Below are 22964 nucleotides of genomic sequence, written 5' to 3' on the forward strand. Positions count from 1 at the left end.
AAAGGCCTGTTCGTCCACGGATGACAACAGTGGTGGATGATCGCCGCATACTTTCTTTGGTGAAGAAGAACCCGTTCACAACATCAACTGAAGTCCAGAACACTCTCAGTGAAGTAGGTGTATCTGTCTCTAAGTCAACAGTAAAGAGAAGACTCCATGAAAGTAAATACAAAGGGTTCACATCTAGATGCAAACCATTCATCAATTCCAAAAATAGACAGGCCAGAGTTAAATTTGCTGAAAAACACCTCATGAAGCCAGCTCAGTTCTGGAAAAGTGTTCTATGGACAGATGAGACAAAGATCAACCTGTACCAGAATGATGGGAAGAAAAAAGTTTGGAGAAGAAAGGGAACGGCACATGATCCAAGGCACACCACATCCTCTGTAAAACATGGTGGAGGCAACGTGATGGCATGGGCATGCATGGCTTTCAATGGCACTGGGTCACTTGTGTTTATTGATGACATAAAAGCAGACAAGAGTAGCCGGATGAATTCTGAAGTGTACCGGGATATACTTTCAGCCCAGATTCAGCCAAATGCCGCAAAGTTGATCGGACGGCGCTTCATAGTACAGATGGACAATGACCCCAAGCATACAGCCAAAGCTACCCAGGAGTTCATGAGTGCAAAAAAGTGGAACATTCTGCAATGGCCAAGTCAATCACCAGATCTTAACCCAATTGAGCATGCATTTCACTTGCTCAAATCCAGACTTAAGACGGAAAGACCTACAAACAAGCAAGACCTGAAGGCTGCGGCTGTAAAGGCCTGGCAAAGCATTAAGAAGGAGGAAACCCAGCGTTTGGTGATGTCCATGGGTTCCAGACTTAAGGCAGTGATTGCCTCCAAAGGATTCGCAACAAAATATTGAAAATAAAAATATTTTGTTTGGGTTTGGTTTATTTGTCCAATTACTTTTGACCTCCTAAAATGTGGAGTGTTTGTAAAGAAATGTGTACAATTCCTACAATTTCTATCAGATATTTTTGTTCAAACCTTCAAATTAAACGTTACAATCTGCACTTGAATTCTGTTGTAGAGATTTCATTTCAAATCCAATCTGGTGGCATGCAGAGCCCAACTCGCGAAAATTGTGTCACTGTCCAAATATTTCTGGACCTAACTGTATGTTCTAATATTGTATTCCTTTGAAAATCAATAAAATCTTAAATTGGAATTAACACATGTGGAATGAAATACCTAACAAAAAAAAGTGTGAAACAACTGAAAAAGTGTCTTATATTCTAGGTTCTCCAAAGTAGCCACCTTTTGCTTTGATTGATGCTTTTCATACTCTTGGCATTCTCTTGATGAGCTTCAAGAGGTAGTCACCAGAAATGGTCTTTCTACAGTCTTGAAAGAGTTCCCAGAGATGCTTAGCACTTGCTGGCTATTTTGCCTTCACTCTGCGGTCCATCTCACCCCAAACCATCTTGATTGGGTTCAGGTCTGGTGACTGTGGAGGCCAGGTCATCTGGCTTAGCACCCCATCATATTCCCAAAAGAAAATGGTTTGAAGTGAACTAACTAACCAGTATTTCACAGAAAAAGTCACTTTCTAAAATATAGATTCTTTATTATCTATATATAAAAAAAGTTTTTTAAAAAATTATTACATACAAATCCTTAAGGATACACATAGACAGAAAGACAAACAGCCAAATATGATAGACTTCAACTAGTCATATAGCAGAAAGACCAGTGATATACCCCAATCACAAAGGGGTCAATATATCACTGTGCCAATCAACCTATAAGATATTTGATTGGAAAAATGTTATCTAGGTATGTCTATACTCTGAGGCTCCCACAAGTCCAAGATAAGAAAACTGGGAGTGCTCAGAATACTTTCGCCCACACAAAACTGTCCCTGAAGTCACAAAAGTATTTACATGACATTATTTGCAAACTCCTGATTAAATTGCATTCAATATTTTTCACCCGACGCGTTTCTCCTCCTACACCGGAGGTTCATCAGGGGTGCTTATGTCGCGGGCGGAGGAGGGGACGCCGCGCTCTCCCACTGCTCGGGTCCGGCTGCCGCGGCTGCTGCGGCCTGCTGCTGCTCGGTGGCTCGAGCGATGGGCCGGATCCCGGGGACTCTAGCGGCGCTCCTCGCCCGTGAGTGGGGGTGTGGGGATTGTTTATTGTTCGTGACGCCACCCAGTGATTGAGTGTACACCACCGCTGCTCTGGCTGGGGATCCCGGGAGTGATGGTGTGGAGCAGCCAGTTGTTGTGTTGCCCCTCCGTGGGTAGGGGTTGGTGATCCCGGGGCCCAGTGATGGAGTTGGGATGGTGGACAGGCAGGCTACGGGCCTGTGGAGGTGCAGGGGCGCAGGGGCAGCGCTGTGCCGCACGGCACGGAGGTACTCACTCAGCCAGTAAACATGACACCGTTCTCGGTAAACAAACGGCTGGTTGGACGGGTCCCTCAGACGGTTACGGTGCGGATGTTCCCTGCAGTTGACGGTGACGATCTCTTCCCTGCACCTATGTGTAGTTGTTTGGTTGCGATGGATTCCCACCGGTAACCCGCTCCCCGACTTGGATATGAGCCGGAGGAGCTCCACTCTTGCCCGCAGGCGCTGGCCCTGGGATACTGGTGCCTTGGCGGTGGCGGTGTCTCCCCTTAACGGTCGGACTGTTGCCTTCAATCGGGACTTGGTTGTTGGGAGACAGTCGTCCCCTTCACTGACGGATTTGGCAAATTATGGCAACTCCTAGCCTTGCCGGGATCCGAAAGGCCCCTGCCCTGGTGCTGACTAATCTTCGTATACCGCTCCGGTACCGCCGGGTCACCACCCGTCCACGGTCCTTTCGGCAACCTCCAATCAGCCTCGCCTGCAGACGGTCACCGCCGTCTGCCAACCTTGCTGTCTCAGTCCGGGGCACACACCCGGACTAACTTCAGGCTTCTTGCTGTCACTACTCCTTTTCCACTTCCTTCTACTCTCAACTCTAACACTCATCTGCCTGGTTCTCCCGCCTCCAGGGCTGTGAACTCCTAGGTGGGCGGAGCCAACCGCCTGGCCCACCCCCTGGTGTGGACACCAGCCCCTGGAGGAAGGCAACAAGGATTTTAGTTTTGACCTCAGTGTACCTGCAGGGAATTTGGGGTGCGTGTGGTGTTCTGACCTGTGACCCCTGGCTTGCCCAGGGCGTCACATTCCACCTTAGCAAAACGCAGACCGTCCTCGGGCTGCCCGTCCAACACCGGTTTTATTTTCCTTTTGTTTTCTGTGAAAATAGAAAAACGGTAACATGTTTACAATTAAAATAACTTCTTCCCACATCGGGAGGTACTCTTACTTAAACGGTTTCAAACGGTTTACGGTTACGGTTTCCGCTCTCTCCCACCCAAGCAACCTGGCCCTGATGCTGCCCCTAAAGCCCAGGCAGCACCCCTTGACCCCAGTCCTGCACCAAGTCACCCGAGCGGGATCTGTCCTTCCCCTCCAGAGGGTAGCCACCAGTCCCTGTGGTGGCTGGGCCCCAGCCGGCTCTACTGCGGGCCCTCTCTCCAACCTGCCTCTCCGGAGGCGGCAACTGCGGAAACGGTAACGGTAAAACAACTTATTTACATTCCACTTAACGTTTGTGGTTGCCCTGCAAGTTCACGGGCTTGTCCATGGAAAGTTCTCCATGCAACCTTTTAAACGGTCCCCACGGGGACAACGGTGCCGGCAACGGCCGGTTTTCTCAATCACGGTAGGACAATCAGGTGACTTTCACGGTAATCATCTTGCTTATCATTCTCATCTTTAAACACTGGTGGTCCCAACGGGGACAACTTTTAGGCGAAGGACCGCCGGCTTAGCAGTCCATCCTCAATCGCGGGGCTCTAGTGCCACCTTCACATGGTGCGCCGCTGTGGACCCCGATGGTAGCTCGCTGCGGGTCATCTTCCTCCATATTCATGCGGGCATGCACATCCGCTCTACACCCCTCTCGGGCGTCGATCTCCCTGCGCAGCTGCTGTTGCCGTCGCTCCCAGCCGGGAGCACTTTCTGTTTGCTCCGGTTCAGCGTGTGCGGGGGACGGGCCCAGCCAGAGTCCCTCCGTGTCGGCTACGACCGGCACCTTCAGTAATGAGGGAACCCACTGTGACATGGCCTGCTCTGCCTCCTGGCATCTGCATCCCCGCCGTGCCTCTGGTGCATCTTTGCTGACGGCTTCAGCCTTCGGCTTCTTCCATGAAAGAGGATCAGGGCGGTCACGAGCTTCTGCTGCAGGTCGGTCCGCCGGGGCGGATTGGCAGGGTACCGCTACCGGTGGTGGTGGTAGCGGGCCTAGTGGCGGGGCAGCAGCAGCCAACACGGGTAGCGGGGGAGGTAGCAGGGCGAGCGGGTATGGACCGGGTCCCTCAGCCGCGATGATCGACCCACTAGGGGCACAGGGGCATGGGTCACTTACCCTCCCTTCCAAGACTCCCTCCATCTCGCGTCTCCGTATGGCCGCTACCACTTCCGCCATGTCGGCCTCCCACTCCTCCATGAGGAGCTGCATGCGGACCTGCAGACGGCTGCTTAGCTGGACGGTCCGGACTTCCACCCACGCTGCGGGGCCAGGCGCGGGGACCACGGTGTTGTCGGTCGGACTCAGCATCTTTAACAGCGGCCCCTTCCAGGAACCAGTCAATGGCCGCAGGGTCCTGGCGTCCCTGCTTCTATAGCTGCGTTCACATGCAGCCAGCCGCCATCGCGTCCCCCTTAGCTTCTTTCCGGCCCCTCCTTTATCGGGGTGGGGTTTTGGCCTTCGCGCCTCCACTACTCGAGAAGACGCTCGAGCGGGGACTTTTCGCGCCAAAGATGGCGGCTTCTGAAATTTTCTGGCCGGACACCTCCGGCGGTAACAAGGCGCACCTCTACCAAGCGGCAGAGCGGTAAGATCCTGTTCGTGACGCCAAGTTGTCGCGGGCGGAGGAGGGGACGCCGCGCTCTCCCACTGCTCGGGTCCGGCTGCCGCGACTGCTGCGGCCTGCTGCTGCTCGGTGGCTCGAGCGATGGGCCGGATCCCGGGGACTCTAGCGGCGCTCCTCGCCCGTGAGTGAAAGGGGGTTTAGGTGTGGGGATTGTTTATTGTTCGTGACGCCACCCACGGTTGTGGTGATTGAGTGTACACCACCGCTACTCTGGCTGGGGATCCCGGGAGTGATGGTGTGGAGCAGCCAGTTGTTGTGTTGCCCCTCCGTGGGTAGGGGTTGGTGATCCCGGGGCCCAGTGATGGAGTTGGGATGGTGGACAGGCAGGCTAGGGGCCTGTGGAGGTGCAGGGGCGCAGGGGCAGCGCTGTGCCGCACGGCACGGAGGTACTCACTCAGCCAGTAAACACGACACAGTTCTCGGTAAACAAACGGCTGGTTGGACGGGTCCCTCAGACGGTTACGGTGCGGATGTTCCCTGCAGTTGACGGTGACGATCTCTTCCCTGCACCTATGTGTAGTTGTTTGGTTGCGATGGATTCCCACCGGTAACCCGCTCCCCGACTTGGATATGAGCCGGAGGAGCTCCACTCTTGCCCGCAGGCGCTGGCCCTGGGAAACTGGTGCCTTGGCGGTGGCGGTGTCTCCCCTTAACGGTCGGACTGTTGCCTTCAATCGGGACTTGGTTGTTGGGAGACAGTCGTCCCCTTCACTGACGGATTTGGCAAATTATGGCAACTCCTAGCCTTGCCGGGATCCGAAAGGCCCCTGCCCTGGTGCTGACTAATCTTCGTATACCGCTCCGGTACCGCCGGGTCACCACCCGTCCACGGTCCTTTCGGCAACCTCCAATCAGCCTCGCCTGCAGACGGTCACCGCCGTCTGCCAACCTTGCTGTCTCAGTCCGGGGCACACACCCGGACTAACTTCAGGCTTCTTGCTGTCACTACTCCTTTTCCACTTCCTTCTACTCTCAACTCTAACACTTATCTGCCTGGTTCTCCCGCCTCCAGGGCTGTGAACTCCTCGGTGGGCGGACCCAACCGCCTGGCCCACCCCCTGGTGTGGACACCAGCCCCTGGAGGAAGGCAACAAGGATTTTAGTTTTGACCTCAGTGTACCTGCAGGGAATGTGAGGTGCGTGTGGTGTTATGACCTGTGACCCCTGGCTTGCCCAGGGCGTCACACTTATAGCATGTCATAATACATTCAGTTGTTAAAAAAGGAAAGCGAGGAGAGAGATAATAGGCATATGTAGATATCACAATGTTATATGGAAAACGTCATCACTGAAAATTTTTTATGTCAGCCGTTCTCTAGATTTTAATCGAAATCTTTTATAAGGCAAAACTGAATCTCTTCAGTTTTTATTAAAGGTTTCAACTGATATCTAGGGGCATGAGCATCAGCCATGTGAGGAGGTGTTTGGACTTGCAGTGTTCCACATTGAAAAACAAGACCTTGTTTAAATTATCTGCTGAGACTATCTACGTATCAGTGTATGGACTAGTAAAATTCAATACTAACCATCTTGGAATGAAAAATACTGTCTAAAAGTTTTTTGATGTGGAATTTGCACTCTGATTGGGCCACCATCCCCCTAGATATCAGTTGAAACCTTAAATAAAAACTGAAGAGATTCAATTTTGCCTTATAAAAGATTTGGATTAAAATCTAGAGAACGGCTGACATATACAGTTAGGTCCAGAAATATTTGGACAGTGACACAATTTTCGCGAGTTGGGCTCTGCATGCCACCACATTGGATTTGAAATGAAATCTCTACAACAGAATTCAAGTGCAGATTGTAACGTTTAATTTGAAGGTTTGAACAAAAATATCTGATAGAAATTGTAGGAATTGTACACATTTCTTTACAAACACTCCACATTTTAGGAGGTCAAAAGTAATTGGACAAATAAACCAAACCCAAAAAAAAAAATTTTATTTTCAATATTTTGTTGCGAATCCTTTGGAGGCAATCACTGCCTTAAGTCTGGAACCCATGGACATCACCAAACGCTGGGTTTCCTCCTTCTTAATGCTTTGCCAGGCCTTTACAGCCGCAGCCTTCTTGTCTTGCTTGTTTGTGGGTCTTTCCGTCTTAAGTCTGGATTTGAGCAAGTGAAATGCATGCTCAATTGGGTTAAGATCTGGTGATTGACTTGGTCATTGCAGAATGTTCCACTTTTTTGCACTCATGAACTCCTGGGTAGCTTTGGCTGTATGCTTGGGGTCATTGTCCATTTGTACTATGATGCGCCGTCCGATCAACTTTGCGGCATTTGGCTGAATCTGGGCTGAAAGTATATCCCGGTACACTTCAGAATTCATCCGGCTACTCTTATCTGCTGTTATGTCATCAATAAACACAAGTGACCCAGTGCCATTGAAAGCCATGCATGCCCATGCCATCACGTTGCCTCCACCATGTTTTACAGAGGATGTGGTGTGCCTTGGATCATGTGCCGTTCCCTTTCTTCTCCAAACTTTTTTCTTCCCATCATTCTGGTACAGGTTGATCTTGGTCTCATCTGTCCATAGAATACTTTTCTAGAACTGAGCTGGCTTCATGAGGTGTTTTTCAGCAAATTTAACTCTGGCCTGTCTATTTTTGGAATTGATGAATGGTTTGCATCTAGATGTGAACCCTTTGTATTTACTTTCATGGAGTCTTCTCTTTACTGTTGACTTAGAGACAGATACACCTACTTCACTGAGAGTGTTCTGGACTTCAGTTGATGTTGTGAATGGGTTCTTCTTCACCAAAGAAAGTATGCGGTGATCATCCACCACTGTTGTCATCCGTGGACGCCCAGGCCTTTTTGAGTTCCCAAGCTCACCAGTCAATTCCTTTTTTCTCAGAATGTACCCGACTGTTGATTTTGCTACTCCAAGCATGTCTGCTATCTCTCTGATGGATTTTTTCTTTTTTTTCAGCCTCAGGATGTTCTGCTTCACCTCAATTGAGAGTTCCTTAGACCGCATGTTGTCTGGTCACAGCAACAGCTTCCAAATGCAAAACCACACACCTGTAATCAACCCCAGACCTTTTAACTACTTCATTGATTACAGGTTAACGAGGGAGACGCCTTCAGAGTTAATTGCAGCCCTTAGAGTCCCTTGTCCAATTACTTTTGGTCCCTTGAAAAAGAGGAGGCTATGCATTATAGAGCTATGATTCCTAAAACCTTTCTCCGATTTGGATGTGAAAACTCTCATATTGCAGCTGGGAGTGTGCACTTTCAGCCCATATTATATATATAATTTTATTTCTGAACATGTTTTTGTAAACAGCTAAAATAACAAAACTTGTGTCACTGTCCAAATATTTCTGGACCTAACTGTAAAATCTTCAGTGATGAGGTTTTCCATATAACATTGTGATATCTACATATGCTTATTATCTCTCTCCTCACTTTCCTTTTTATCAACTGAATGTATTATGACATGCTATAAGCACCCCTGATGAACCTCCGGTGTAGGAGGAGAAACGCGTCGGGTGAAAAATATTGAATGTAATTTAATCAGGAGTTTGCAAATAATGTCATGTAAATACTTTTGTGACTTCAGGGACAGTTTTGTCTGGGCGAATGTATTCTGAGCCCTCCCAGTTTTCTTATCTTGGACTTGTGGGAGCCTCAGAGTATAGACATACCTAGATAAAATGTTTCCAATCAAATATATTATAGGTTGATTGGCACAGTGATATACTGACCCCTTTGTGATTGGGGTATATCACTGGTCTTTCTGCTATATGACTAGTTAAAGTCTATCATATTTGGCTGTTTGTCTTTCTGTCTATGTGTATCCTTAAGGATTTGTTTGTAATAATTTTTAATTATTTTTTTTGTATAATAAAGAATCTATATCTTAGCACCCCATCACTCTCCTTCTTAGTCAAATAGCCCTTACACAGCCTGGAGGTGTGTTTAGGGTGATTGTCCTGTTGAAAAATAAATGATGGTCCAACTAAACGCAAACCGGATGGAATAGCACGCCGCTGCAAGATGCTGTGGTAGGCATGCTGGTTCAGTATGCCTTCAATTTTGAATAAAACCCCAACAGTGTCACCAGCAAAGCACCCCCACACCATCACACCTTCTCCTCCATGCTTCACGGTGGGAACCAGGCATGTAGAGTCCATCAGTTCACCTTTTCTGCTTCGCACAAAGACACGGTGGTTGGATCCAAAAATCTCAAATTTGGACTCATCAGACCAAAGCACAGATTTCCACTGGTCTAATGTCCATTCCTTGTGTTCTTTAGCCCAAACACATTTCTTCTGCTTGTTGCCTGTCCTTAGCAGTGGTTTCCTAGCAGATATTTTACCTTTAAGGCCTGCTGCACAAAGTCTCCTCTTAAGGCCTAAGCTACACGGCATGAAAATTGGTGTGAGTGAAGTGCGATAAAAAATCACATTCCACTCGGACCAATATTAGCCTGTGTGTCAGCACACATGAGCGATTATTTTCTCAGCCCTAATTGGACAGAGAAAATAATCGCAGCATGCTGCGATTCTAATGCGATCATTTTTTCTCTCGCACCCATTCAAGTGTATGGGGCGAGAGAAAAATCGCATTGCACTCGCGGTACATCGGTGTACCACGAGTGCAGTGCGACACCGTCAATAGCCGGCTATGGAGGAGAGAGGGAGAGAAATCCCTCCCTCCCCTACGCATAGCTGGCCCGCCCCTCCTCAGTGCCGGCCCACCCCCCGCAGATGAGGTCCGCTCGCACAATCGGACTTCAGTCGCAGGGACACTCGCATGACACTCGGCTCTGCTGTACTGCCAGCATGAGCCGAGTGTCATGCGACGGGATCACAGTAATCCTCGTGTGTCCCCAGCCTGACAGTTGTTCTAGACATGTGTCTGCTGCTAGAACTCTGTGTGGAATTGATCTGGTCTCTAATCTGAGCTGCTGTTAACCTGCGATTTCTAAGTCTGGTGACTCGGATAAGCTTATCCTCCACAGCAGATGTGACTCTTGGTCTTCCTTTCCTGGGGCGGTCTTCATGTGAGCCAGTGTCTTTGTAGCGTTTGATGGTTTTTGCCACTGCACATGGGGAGACTTTCAAAGTTTTCCCAATTTTTCGGACTGACTGACCTTCATTTCTTAAAGTAATGATGGCCACTCGCTTTTTTTTGTTTACTTAGTTGCTTTTTTCTTGCCATAATACAAATTCTAACAGTCTATTCAGTAGGACTATCAGCTGTGTATCCACCAGACTTCTACACAACACAACTGATGGTCCCAACCCCATTTATAAGGCAATAAATCCCACTTATTAGACCTGACAGGGCACCCCTGTGAAGTGAAAACCATTTCTGGTGACTACCTCTTGAAGCTCATCAAGAGAATGCCAAGAGTGTGCAAAGCAGTAATCAAAGCAAAAGGTGGCTACTTTGAAGAACCTAGAATATAATACATATTTTCAGTTGTTTCACACTTCTTTGTTAAGTATTTCATTCCACATGTGTTAATTCATAGTTTTGATGCCTTCAATGCGAATGTACAATTTTCAGAGTCATAAAAATAAAGAAAACTCTTTGAATGAGAAGGTGTGTCCAAACTTTTGGTCTGTACTGCATATATTGTAGTGTAGATAGATAGATGGATAGATATAATATGCACTACAATATATGCTTGCCTTTGTAGCTTCATGAGTGAGCCAGCAATTGATTGATCTCCCCAGCAGAATATGCTCGAGATAAATGTAATAATTGTTGCTGGATTTAATTTTACACTTGTAAGTAACTAAAATTCAGTTTTTTTTTATAAGATAATCAGCTATTAGTATACCACCAGGGAATAACAGCAGAAACACATGGTGAGAAACATAACGTTGTGAATAGGCCTATTATATTCTACAAACCCAAAGCAGCCTCTAACAGCCCCAGCTACAGAATACCTGCATTGATTTTTTTCCTTCGCTCTGAAGGAATTATGAAATATACACTTCCGAGCCCATAGGAATGACTAGATTCAAAGGCTTTGTATAGATAGGTCTTCTCGAGGGAAGCTGCTCGTCAGAAGTGCAATCATGCTGGAGCAGGTTGGTGAGGGGTTTTGCGGATGTGAGTATGGCTAGACACTTGAAAGCCTAAACTAACAGTTTTTGGCATAGGATACGTGGCTGATGTTGAAGGAGTTAAAGCATATAAAATAATGGGTTATAGCGCAATAATTTGTATGGGAGATCTTCACCTAAAACATGTACATTCAGCACTAGGTCACTTTTGTGTGATTTAAAAATAGGTGGTTCTTGCGGGTAATCATAATCATATCTGCAGGTTTCATCATTATAAACCATAATTTTCAGAGTGGCCATGTATATGAAGAAGGGGGAATATTTTTTCAATGTGTTCATGCCTCTTTCCAGGGTATGCTTCTTTACCGCTTCTATCTCACACCCCACATTCCATTTGTATATTGTTCAGTTGGTGTGAAAGCCTCAAACAACTTCTTTTGCTCCTGTGGCGCCCCTGAGGCTTCAGTTGCCACAGGGTACTGCATCTAACCAGAGGTGCAGTACTCATCTCGGGTAAGTAGGAGGTCGGTGCCGGTTCACAACATCCACAACCACACGTAAGCCAGTTGCCCTCTCACCGAGACGGGGTTAGGGTAGGGTCATTTAGGATAGTCACCATATCATCTGGGGCCTCCCACCCACAAGCTCTGGGACTTGAGTGGGCTTAGCGACTGATCAGGGGAGTAGGAGCCACACACACACATACTCAGAGATTAGAGACACGACAAGGAACCAAGTGAGACGCAGGAGAACACGGTCGCTGAGGGGAAAGCTAATAACTCAATCAGGACCAGCACATATCTCAGGGTACGGAGCCCTAGGCTGGTGGATACTTCAAGGCCTGTCAGTAGAATCTGCCAAGCAGAGGATTTCAAGTCTTCTGACCCACAACAGCGCTTGGGGCAAAGCAGCATGTAGAGCCAGGAGCCTTGACCATAGGGCGGCCCATCAATGGACTCGCGCTGCCTGCTATACGGGACAGGGGAACATAACCACCCCCAGGACTCAGGTCCCTGTGTAGCTTCAAGTCGCAGGGACCCACACAACAGAGCACAGGGTGGAAAGACTCACGAAGTATCCCACCGGTACCGGCCTCCGAACTATCCGGGATCGTCTGGAGCCCATCACAGTGGAGTCTGGCAGTCCAACGGTAGGAGCAACTCAGTGAGTAAACACCTTAAACTGCAACCGCTGTGTCGTATGATCCTTCCTGTGCCCCGCTCTTCCCACACTGGGGTGGACAACCACTCTTAACTTCCTCCCTAGGGCCTAACACTGCCTGTGGAGAGCTGCAACATCTGAGCTGCGTTACCATCCACCCCAGCAGAGAGAGACCTTGCGCAGCGGTGATTCCCCTTCTGGCTGCATGCCACAGGTGGCGTCACGAAAGACAACTACATCCACCATCATCATCCCCAAACCCCATCATTTGGTTGACACCGCGGGATCATGGAGCCGGGCCAGGCCACTGTGACAACCCCAAACCCCCACACCGGCCCGGTGACGAGTGAATCCCCCAAGACCCCGCAGGCACGTCACTCCCACCTTAGCCCCTATCAGAAGACCATCAGGTCCACTTTTATTATTACACTACTACCATGTTTCCCCAAAAATAAGACCATGTCATATTTTTTGCCTCGAAAAATGCGCAAGGGCTTATTTTCTGGGTAGGTCTTATTTTTGGGGGAAACACAGGTACCCCCAAAAGAAAGCATACACACCCCAGGAAAATTGCACTTACTAGACTCCACACATCTGTGTTGCTGTCAGGTCCTCCTGTGTTCCACAGCAGTCACTCCCAGATCCAACTGTGTTCCGTAGTGGACAGTCCCAGGTCCTCCTGCGTTCCATGGCAGTTGCTCCCAGGTCCCATAGCATTCTACAGCAGTCACTCCCATGTCCTCCTGCAATCCATGGCAGTTACTCCCAGGTCCTACTGCGTTCCACAGCAGTCGCTTCCAGGTACCCATGCTGGCCGGAAGCAGTACCGTATCACCGGATGTGTGTGTGTGTGTGTGTGTGTGTGTGTGTGTGTGTGTGGGGGGGGGGGGGGGGGGGGGTTGGTGAGTGCAATTTTTTTTGGGTGGATGCAGTCTGCTTTCTTTTGGGGCTGTCTTCTCTCTTTTGGAGCTGTATTCTCTCTTTTGGGGCTGTCTGCTTTCTTTAATTAAGTGTCCTGCTGTATTCTTTAACTTTTTTAGCTGTCTGGACACTTCATTATTGAACAGAAACTAGGGCTTATTTTTGGAGTAGAGCTTATATTTAAGCATACTTCAAAAAGGGTGAAAATTCCTGCTGGGGGTTATTTTCAGGGTAGGGCTTATGTTTGGGGACACCCGGTACCTTATTAGTGACACTTTTCCTTCACATCTCAAGTTTCTTCCACCCCGCAGTCCCTCACTAATGATCCTACTAAAACGTTTCACCTCTCTTTTTCTTTCCGTATCTTTCTTTTTTTAAACATTCTGCTATTACCCCACGAGAAAAGCATCCCTGAGTCTTGACCCCTCCTGTGTTTAAATACCATCCTATCTTTAATCTTCTCTTCATTTCCACTCTCCTGAAATTCTTGATATACCGTTGCCTAATCTGATATCTCTCTGCAGTCTTCTTTTTAACCATTTCAAATATAGTTTCTTCACACTACACCATACAGAATCTGCCCTTATTAAAGTCTCAAAGGATCTCCCATCAAAAAGAGTGACTATTCTCATTTGATTCTTCTGGATCTGTCTGCAGCATATGACACTGTAAATTACTAAATTCTACTCAGAATGCTTCTCTCTATTGGCCTTAAAGAGAATCTGTTAGTAACATCAACTCTCTCTTTCCCCAAAAACACATATCTGGGCCTGCCAGTCTATAAAGCTAAATCCATCAACACCTTTATTATTTCTCTCTGTTTGTGCATTCTTGAGAAATCATCATTAGAGCTGAGCGCACTCACAGAAAACCTATGGGAACCATAATCAGGAGATTAAAAATGTTGGTAGAAGGGATCGGGGAGTAGGAGCGCACGCGGTGTACTAACTGAACCTCCGTCATAGTTATTGCATACTGCTTCCAGGTCACGCTTTCCATTCCGAAACCCACAATTAACCCTCAATGAATATTCACTGCTTTCCCCACCCATCGGTGCGTGTAATTGGTTGCAGTTAGACGCGCCCCCACCCTGAGCGTCAGCGTGTCAGCTAACTGCAACCAATCACAGGGGCCAGGATGGCTGATGGGCAGAGAAAGCAGTGCAGGTGTCTGCGGGTCAGTATCGTGGAATAAAAATAATGAATAAATAAAACAATCTGAGTAGGGTCCCCCCATATTCTGTTACCAGCACAGATAAAGCCCACAGTTACAGGCTGCAGCCCACAGCTGTCAGGCTTTATCATGGCTGTGTATCAAAATAAAGCCGTAGTCACACACTTGCGCAAGTCTCGCAAATCGCATCACCCAGCACCCGCACACTCTCCTGACAGGAACGTGCAGAATTAGATGCAGCCGACCTGCTCCTGTCAGGAGAGTGTGGCGCCCGTGCTGGGTGATGCGATGTGAGACTCGTGCAAGTCCCTCACAAGTGTGACTCCGGCCTAAGAGGAACCTCATGCAGCTTATTTTTTTTTTATTTATTTAAATAAATAATTTAAAAAAACCTGACATACAGTCCTCCCAATTTTGATATGCAGACAAGATAAAGCTAACAGCTGGGGCTGTATTCTCAAGCTGGGGAGGTCCAACCTAAAAATATCAGCTTCCAGCTGCACGGAATTGACGCATCCATTAGATGTTACAATCCCGGAGCTTTACCTCGCTCTTCCCAATTGCCCTGGTGCAGTGGCAATCAGGGTAATAAGGAGTTAATGGCAGCCCACAGCAGCCACTAAGTCATGGATTAGTAATGGCAGCATCTATGAGACATCTCCTCATCACTAATCTGTAAGTGACAGTAAATAAACACAGACACCGAAAAAAATCCTTTATTTGGAATAAAATAGAAAAACTGCCCTCTTTCACCACTTTATTAACCCAAAAACATCCCTGCAGGTCCGACGTAATCCACATGTGGTCCCACGATGATTCCAGTTCTGCTACATTTCTGTCACAGCAAGCAGCCATAGAGCATGACTGCCCGCTGTGAGCTCCAGAGAATGAGTGAGCCACAAGGACTGATTGCAGTGAAAAGTGGTCACACAGGGTGGGGGCACGTCTTGCTGCAACCAATCATAGAGACAAGGCAAGGCAGGGAAAGCGGTGCTGAGTGCATATGGATGAGCAATGATGAGCGGAGGCCACAGGAGCAGCGTACAGCCGTGAGGAAGCAGTTTACAGCTGCGACGGAGCCCAGGTAAGTATGAAGTGCTCGCTTCATTCTTATTTTCTTTTTTTTTAACTTCTCAAGTGCTGGATCCAGATCAAACAGCCGGAATACTGGGCCCAGGAAATTTAAAACCGCGCGGAACCGGACTTTTACAGTCTGGGTCCGCCCAGCTCTACCATCTTAATACACATTCAAATAAGGCATAAAGTGCTCTGGGCATGTAAGTGGTCTTTTCCTGAAGAAGAATCCAGTGTAGGCTTTGAAACGCGTTAAAATAAACCACAGTTGCTAATAGCGCTCATGATCATGATTTCATCATCTTTAGTATATCAGAAGCGCGGAAAAAGGTCCAGATAGTATTCGTCTCTGGGCATGACAGAGCACTTTGCTACATCCTGAGGTTGTTACTCGCCTAGCAGCAGCCTAGCTTGATTGATAGCGCACTGTCTGATTTTCTTTCCTGGCACCAGACATCACACAGACAGCTACCAATAAAGCTAAAAAGATTGGTGCTGAGCAGGGAAAAAAATCTTGGGAGGCAGAGACTCTGGAAGTGCTCTCTCACATGCAGAGCACTTAACATGTTATTTGTAAGGTCATTAGAATGCTGATTTCTCAGAAGTGCACCAACAAAAGGAAAATATAAAGGGGTCAATGGATTTAGCTTTTAATGATCTGCATGTCCATATGTCTGATAATGGTGAGGTTGATCTAATTGACAGATTCCCTTTAAGGGGATTATCAAACTTTTTATAAAGAAGGCTGCCAGTGCTGGAGAAAACAGAATCAATAGTAGCCAATTGCATTCTCCCATAGTGATCACGCACTGACTTTGTGTTGTATCCCCAAGGAAGAAAATAGCTGAATAGCAGAATTGGTGCAAATCACTTCAATCGTTCCATTATAGAGGCCACAACAGTGGTCTGTAGCCACTAGATGGGAGAGAGTACTGCCTCTTACTTGGCAGCGTCCACAGCTCTTCTTTTGAGTAGCCAGCCTGGCACAACATTATCATTGTGACAAGATGCACATGTGATGTTGCGCCATGCCAGCTAATCCCAAGAAAAGGCGGGGTCTCTCTTTTTTTGCTACTTTTATGGCCACTTACGTAAAGTCTCATTTGCTGGCTCTACTTCATCATTTCTTCCCTTTTTGTTGGTGTTCCTCATGGTCCTAGGTCCTCTCCTCTTTTCTATCAACACAGCTCCTAAAGGATAAACTATGTCAGAAGATTTGGCTTTAAGCACCATATTTATATTAACGACAGCCAATTATACTTATGACTCGCCCACCCCAGGGCTATGGGACACCCAATGCCGGGCCGGACTAGTCCGGGGGACGTCAGTGGTGGCTGGGCCCGACTCCGTACCCTGGTGGGGTCAATTAATATGGCTTCAGTGGGGTTGATTAAAGTTTGTATTCGTAACGCCACCTGTGGTTTGCGGCTATTAAGCTGCTGTATGAGGCCTCCGGGGTGATGGAACGGCAGCAATGGTGTTACTGCTCCCCACAGGTGGAGCGGTGCCCCGGGGCAACAGTTGGTGCTCGTGAGAGTCTATGGTGTGATGTTGTGTGAATAATACGGTGCAGGGCCGACAGGCAGTGAAAGAAACAGGCACAAACAGTAGTCTCTTTACCTTCTCCTCTTTTACTTGGCAACAGTTTAGTCCTGGGAGATCGTCACAGGTGGTAAAGATGATCCGGCCGGCCTGGAAGTGCCTGGGGGTGATCTCTTTGGCCAGTTGAGTATGAGGCCTACTCCCTGCTCTTTCTTTTCTTCTACAGGACCCTGCACTCTGAATTTAGCAATGGCCCTCTTGCTGCTGGGACCGGTGGTTCATCCCTTTTTCTGTGTGGTAGGCTGCGCAGGCCCTCTCGGGTGCTTCTCTGCTGGAGTCCACACCGGGCCCTTGGAATGCAGCTGTACCTTCAGATTGCTTCTGGGCCAGGGGGCTTGCAGCTCTCCTGCCCTCCGGATTCGGCCACCAGGGAAGGATTTTATACCCTGGCAACCACAGACTCCGATGTCTGAGTCTCTTCTGTGCCTCTCTGCAAATCTTGCTTCACTGGGCCAAGCTATTCCAGCTCTAGGCCCCAGTTCCACAGGACAGCACACTCTGCGTCTGCACTCTCTGCTCTCTCTCTACAGACTGACCACTAACTCCTCCCTCAGGTCAGACTTAAGGAATGCTCCCTGGAACTCCAGGTTCAGAGCTCCCCCTGCTGGCCTGAGGGAGAAACTGCGTTGAATGTTGAACTTACTGGCCAATAGACCTCCCAATTACCTCCAGGCTCAGCATTAACCCTTTGGAGGGGCAATGCTGTTGTGGCGACCAGGTCCTGGGGCGCCATACTTACAGTCACGACCAAAAGTGTTGGCACCCTTAAAATTATACCAGAAAATGAAGTATTTCTCCCCAAAAATTATTGCAATTATACATTTTGTTATACACATTTGTTTCCTTTGTGTGTGATGGGGAAAAAACTAAGAAAAAAAGGCAAATTGAACATAATGTCACACAAAGCTCCAAAAACGGGTCAGACAAAATTGTTAGCACCCTCAACTAAATATTTGGTTGCACACCCTTTGTAATAAATAACTGCGATCAATCACTTCCTATAACCATCAGTAAGCTTCTTGCACCTCTCAACTGGAATGTTAGACTAGTCGTCTTTTGTAAACTGCTCCATTTCTCTTATATTTGAAGAGTGTCTTCTCCCAACAGCAATTTTAAGATCTCTCCACAGGTGCTCAATGGGATTTAGATCCGCACTCATTGATAGCCACTTCAGAACTCTCCAGCGCTTTGTGTATGTCCATTTCTGGGGCTTGTTGAAGTATGTTTGCGGTCAATGCCCAGCTGGATTAGATACAGTGATTATTACAATGTATTTATACATGAAACCTGGGGTGGCCAGGTTGGTTAGTGCCCAAAAAAGTAACTTGGGTTTATAAAACGAGGCAATTGAAATGACGAAGTCCAGCTCTCGCCAAACGTCTTGGTGCAACCTGTGGGATCACAAATATATACTCTGGAGACTCTGGCTATTTTTTCTATTTTTTTCAGATGGGAATAAATGATTGAACAAATAAAGTACTGGATCATAAGACAAAAAATGCATCCATAAAAATTATTCTGTCTCTTCCTGGTAGCTGTGAATCCAACCGCTCTAATTATCAGTCCCTTAGATAACTGTATGATTTTACTCACTCTACCGGCTTCCACAGATAGTGTTAACTCAGCCCAACGATGACTTGGAGAAAGACAAGGAGAAACGCTGTAGTTTTCTTCTAGAATCTTGTATTAAGTACAAAGTAAAGGCAGGTGAAAAGGAATAATCTGTACAGGCTTTTAGACATGTCTCTTCACCAATGGTTCCTCTAGACTAAACTGAAGGAGAAGGGAGGAGCATTCTATACAGAAGCCAACTAAGGGATGTACATAGGGACAAACTTCATACAGTCTAATCTACCTAGTAACAATAAAGGAATTTCCTGATAGGAGGAAAAATATGCAATGCAAGAATTATATACAAAACGTTGTTCCCATTCATGGGACACAACAAAAATGCAATGGTTCTGCGACAGACGTGCTGTTCAATGATGAGCTAATATATGCAGCACTTACGCACTTGATGCAGCACTTACACACTTGATGCAGCACTTACACACTTGATGCAGCACTTACGCACTAGATGCAGCACTTACGCGCTTGATGTCTGCTGTTTGTAGTCGTGGTGTTAGGCAGAAAACTGCTGTTAGAGTATGTCTTCTGAATTCCCTGCCTGCACTACAGGTCAACTATACCAAATCCTCCCAATATTTGACAGTGGCTCATTGGTAGAGCTCCTGCCTGTGGACAAGGAGTTCACAAGTTTGAGTCTTGGGGAGGAAGACCAAAGAATGGAATTGTATATTTAATTTATATGTGTACATCCCCAAAGAGGAGCTACAGAGCTTGTGAGAAAAGGGGAGATGGAATTGGAACAAAAACCCTGACTGCTGTGACAGCAGGACTGAGCCCTCAAATTGGGACAATCCTGCTGAATCCAGGACGATTGGGAGTTTTCCTTATACAGAGTACAAGGACTGCATGGCACCAGACAACTAGTCCTATAGTAATAATCTTCCTGTTGAAAATGATACTGATTGAATTCACTAAAAAGAACAAGCAGCTCAGTGACACATTTCTGGAATCAGGGTCTCTTCATCTATATTAGGCAGCTATTAGATTACATAGCAAAAATATGCTGACAAATTCCCTTTAAAGGGGATCTATGATCTGTAAAAACTCTATTAACCTGCAGATATGGGATTAAGGTGGAGAAAGTTAACTTTAATCGTCCTGGCAGCATTCAAGTTTCAGTCATGGGGGCGGCTGCAATGCAGGTCTAGTCACCGCTGTGTGAATGTAGAGTGGCAGCTGTAACCACACCCCCTGCACTGACTGACAGCTAGTTCTATTGATGATCGTCTGTCAGTCAGTGCAGGGGGCATAGCTCTAGATCCAAAGAGCGGTGACTGAACTCGTGCCAGCGCTGCCCCTGTGACTGAAACCTGATTAAGCCCATATCTGCAGGTTAATAGTGTTTTTACAGGTGACAGATTCCCTTTAAAGCCGTACAGTACATTCATACAGTATGTAACATACAAATAATTTATTTCTTAACAGATTTTAGAAGAAATGCCACCAGTAAGTTATCCTTGCATAACATTGATATAGTTTCATACTTTTAGAGTTTTGATTTTGTTAAAATTCTGATACACAGTCCCAGTAAGTAAATGCCATTGGGAGTAATTACTAATAAAGTGTAAAATCACGAATGTGCCATAACTCACAGTGGTGAAACAGAAGTTTGACTTTATGATTTTAATAAATTGCTTTGTTACTTTTGCTCCCTCTTAGCAAGTAAATAGTAGGAACGTTGGCAGAGGTCCCATATGTGTGCTGTGATGCCAAATAGGAATAGAAACATCATGTGTGGTCGTAAAAAACCTCTTTGTAGCATTTTTGCAGCTATTTTTTTTTTTAATTGACAAATTCTAGGTTAGCTAAGGAAAAAATCAAAATACTGGATGCATCAGGGCGTCCAAGTAAACTTAGGCTAACTGGCACAACCGCTGGGTGTGAACCTAAAGCTATAACGGGGTTATTTAGGTGTAATTACACACATAGTGGTATATGGACATGTGTGACAAGCCTGCATAGGAACTGGAGTATTCAAGGAGGGCACAGCGTTATGAGACATCTCTGCCTAGTATATTGTTATTGAGCAAATATGGCTTAAAAACGTAATTGTATCTGTGACCTACAATTTACAACTCTGAACCTAAGGGAGAAAAAGGGATTATGTGAGTAAATTGTATGGTGTGCATGTCATAGGTAGTTCTATCTACGGTACTTTTATTCTGAATGCTAGAGGATTTGGTATAAAGCGAATCTCCAGCTACCTCTCCCCAATGTTGTCTGTTGTTCTTATATGATTGGTTTATTGCATACAGCAGAAAGTTGTAAATTTTGCTAATAAACCTAATTTCTACTGGGAGTTGATTGCAACTGTATATTTAGTAGAGTAGAAAAAAGATATGTTTATGTAGTCCTGTAGGTTAAAGAGACCCTGACAGCTAATACATGCTGACCAATCCAGGGACATTGGCTGTATGATTTCAGCTAGATATGACTCTGAAAAGCTACAGTTTCCAACAAAAATATACCGTATTTTTTAGATTGTAAGACGCACTTTTCCTACATGCGTCTTATAATTCGAATGTTTCTTACCGGTGATGGTGGAGAAGGGTCGCAGGAGCAATTCCGCAGGCACTGTGCTGGAGCTGCACTGTGCTGGGATTGCAGGCCGAAGACGCTTTACTAGCTGGGGCTGAGGGCACTGTGCTGGAGCTGCGAGCAATGTGCTGGAGCTGCGCTGAGCTGGGGCTGCAGGCCAAGGGCGCAGTGCTGTGCTGGGGCCATCCTGAAAAAATCGGCAGTGCTGACTTCAAAATAATGATGCCCAGAGTTGGCGTGTGCGCAGATAGAGCTCTCTGCTCAAGATGTAATCTGTGCATGCGCCACATCCGGGCACCATTTTCCTTAAGTTTGCTGCTGGGGGATCAGTGGGCCGGAGGCTGTGCGTGCACAGATGAGATCGTGACCCGAGAGCTCCATCTGAGCACACGCCAACTCCGGGCACCATTATTTGAAGTCCGCACCGCCGACATTTTCAGGATAGCACCTGCAGCCCCAGCACAGCACAGCGCCCTCGGCATGTAGCCCCAGCACATCACCCTCAGCTCCAGCACAGCCCCCGCAGCATCGCCCTATTCAACCACCACCTCTGTCTCCTGTGACCCTGCTCCACCACTGCTACCGCCTGCTCCCGGTAAGACACAACCGTATTTTAAGAAGGACCCCATTTTTTTTTAACCTTTTTTCCTCTAAATTTTGGATGCATTTTATAATCCAGTGCGTCTTATAAACCGAAAAACACGGTACTTTAAAAGCTGCAGTAGTGGGAAAGGCAGTCCCTATCGGGTTCTCCCCGCACAATTCTCTTGAGTGACAGGTCTCTCCATAGACGCACTCTCTATACTCAGAGAACAGGTGCTGACCTTCTCACAGCTATCACTCCAAATGAGTACATGCCAATGTCAATGCCGCTAAAGAGAAAGAGACAAGGACAATGCAGGGTTTGGATGCCACTGACATGCAATTTTTTCTCCAGAAAAAAATGAAGGTTTAGTTATCTTTTAACTATTCACATCCTACATTTTTTTAACTTCTGCGTTGAGACCAACTGCCTGTAAAAGCTATTGCATTTTGTTGTACTTGAAGAAGACCCTATCTTTCTGTGTAAGAACCACCACACAGTCATGCTGACAGACCCGGCTGCATCCCGTGATCCTCACAGACCATGCATTCTTGGTGTTGTCCCTGTTCCCTTGCTCTTGCATTGCCATGGTAGTGCCCCTGTCAGAGGGCGCAGTCATTGTGACATTATTCGGTCTCCTAGGGAACTGAATGATTTCCTTCTCCTTAAGTGTATGTTCATTGGAGTTTTTTTTCCCTGAATTAGATTCAATATTTCACTATGTCATATAATAAACGGTCTTCTACTTGTTTTCATCTCAGTTCTTCTGATTCATATCTGTATCCCATTTGTCTTCACAGATTCACTCAGACTCAGACAATGAAGATGGTTCCATTAAATATACTATTTCGGGAGAGGGAGCTGGCTCCATCTTTATCATTAATGAACAGACAGGAGATATACATGCCACCGAGCGCTTGGATCGGGAGCATAAGACCTTCTACACCCTCCGTGCCCAGGCCAGAAATAAAGACACTGATGATCTACTTGAACCAGAGTCTGAATTCATCATCAAAGTGCAGGACATTAACGATAGTGAACCTCGGTTCCTTCAGGCCCCCTACATTGGAAGTGTCCCTGAGCTATCTCCTGTTGGTAAGTGACATTTCCTGGGCAAGTTGGATCACAAATAGTGACTGGGATTATGACATCTGTTTCTGTCCTCCTTGAAGGAACATCTGTTATGGCGGTTTCAGCATTTGATGCAGATGACCCTGCTTATGGAAGCAGTGCGAGAGTAGTATATAGTGTCTTGGAGGGGGAGAAGCATTTCACTGTGGACAGCAAGACAGGTAAGGGCATTTGTCACCATGACTAGGGTAT

At 46.9% G+C, this 22964-nt stretch overlaps 1 protein-coding gene across 2 annotated transcripts in view; it reads left to right on the forward strand.

Annotated features, from left to right (window-relative positions):
- Positions 1-22964, forward strand: part of CDH22 (cadherin 22) — a 554465-nt gene that overhangs the window by 370123 nt on the left and 161378 nt on the right. For both annotated transcript variants that reach the window (XM_075349744.1, XM_075349745.1), the window contains exons 3-4: positions 22442-22736; positions 22814-22933. In XM_075349744.1, coding sequence (XP_075205859.1) covers positions 22442-22736; positions 22814-22933 — 415 coding nt within the window. The remainder of the gene's footprint in view (positions 1-22441; positions 22737-22813; positions 22934-22964) is intronic.

The sequence above is a fragment of the Anomaloglossus baeobatrachus genome, chromosome 5 (assembly GCF_048569485.1).
Source record: "Anomaloglossus baeobatrachus isolate aAnoBae1 chromosome 5, aAnoBae1.hap1, whole genome shotgun sequence".
Classification (NCBI taxonomy): domain Eukaryota; kingdom Metazoa; phylum Chordata; class Amphibia; order Anura; family Aromobatidae; genus Anomaloglossus; species Anomaloglossus baeobatrachus.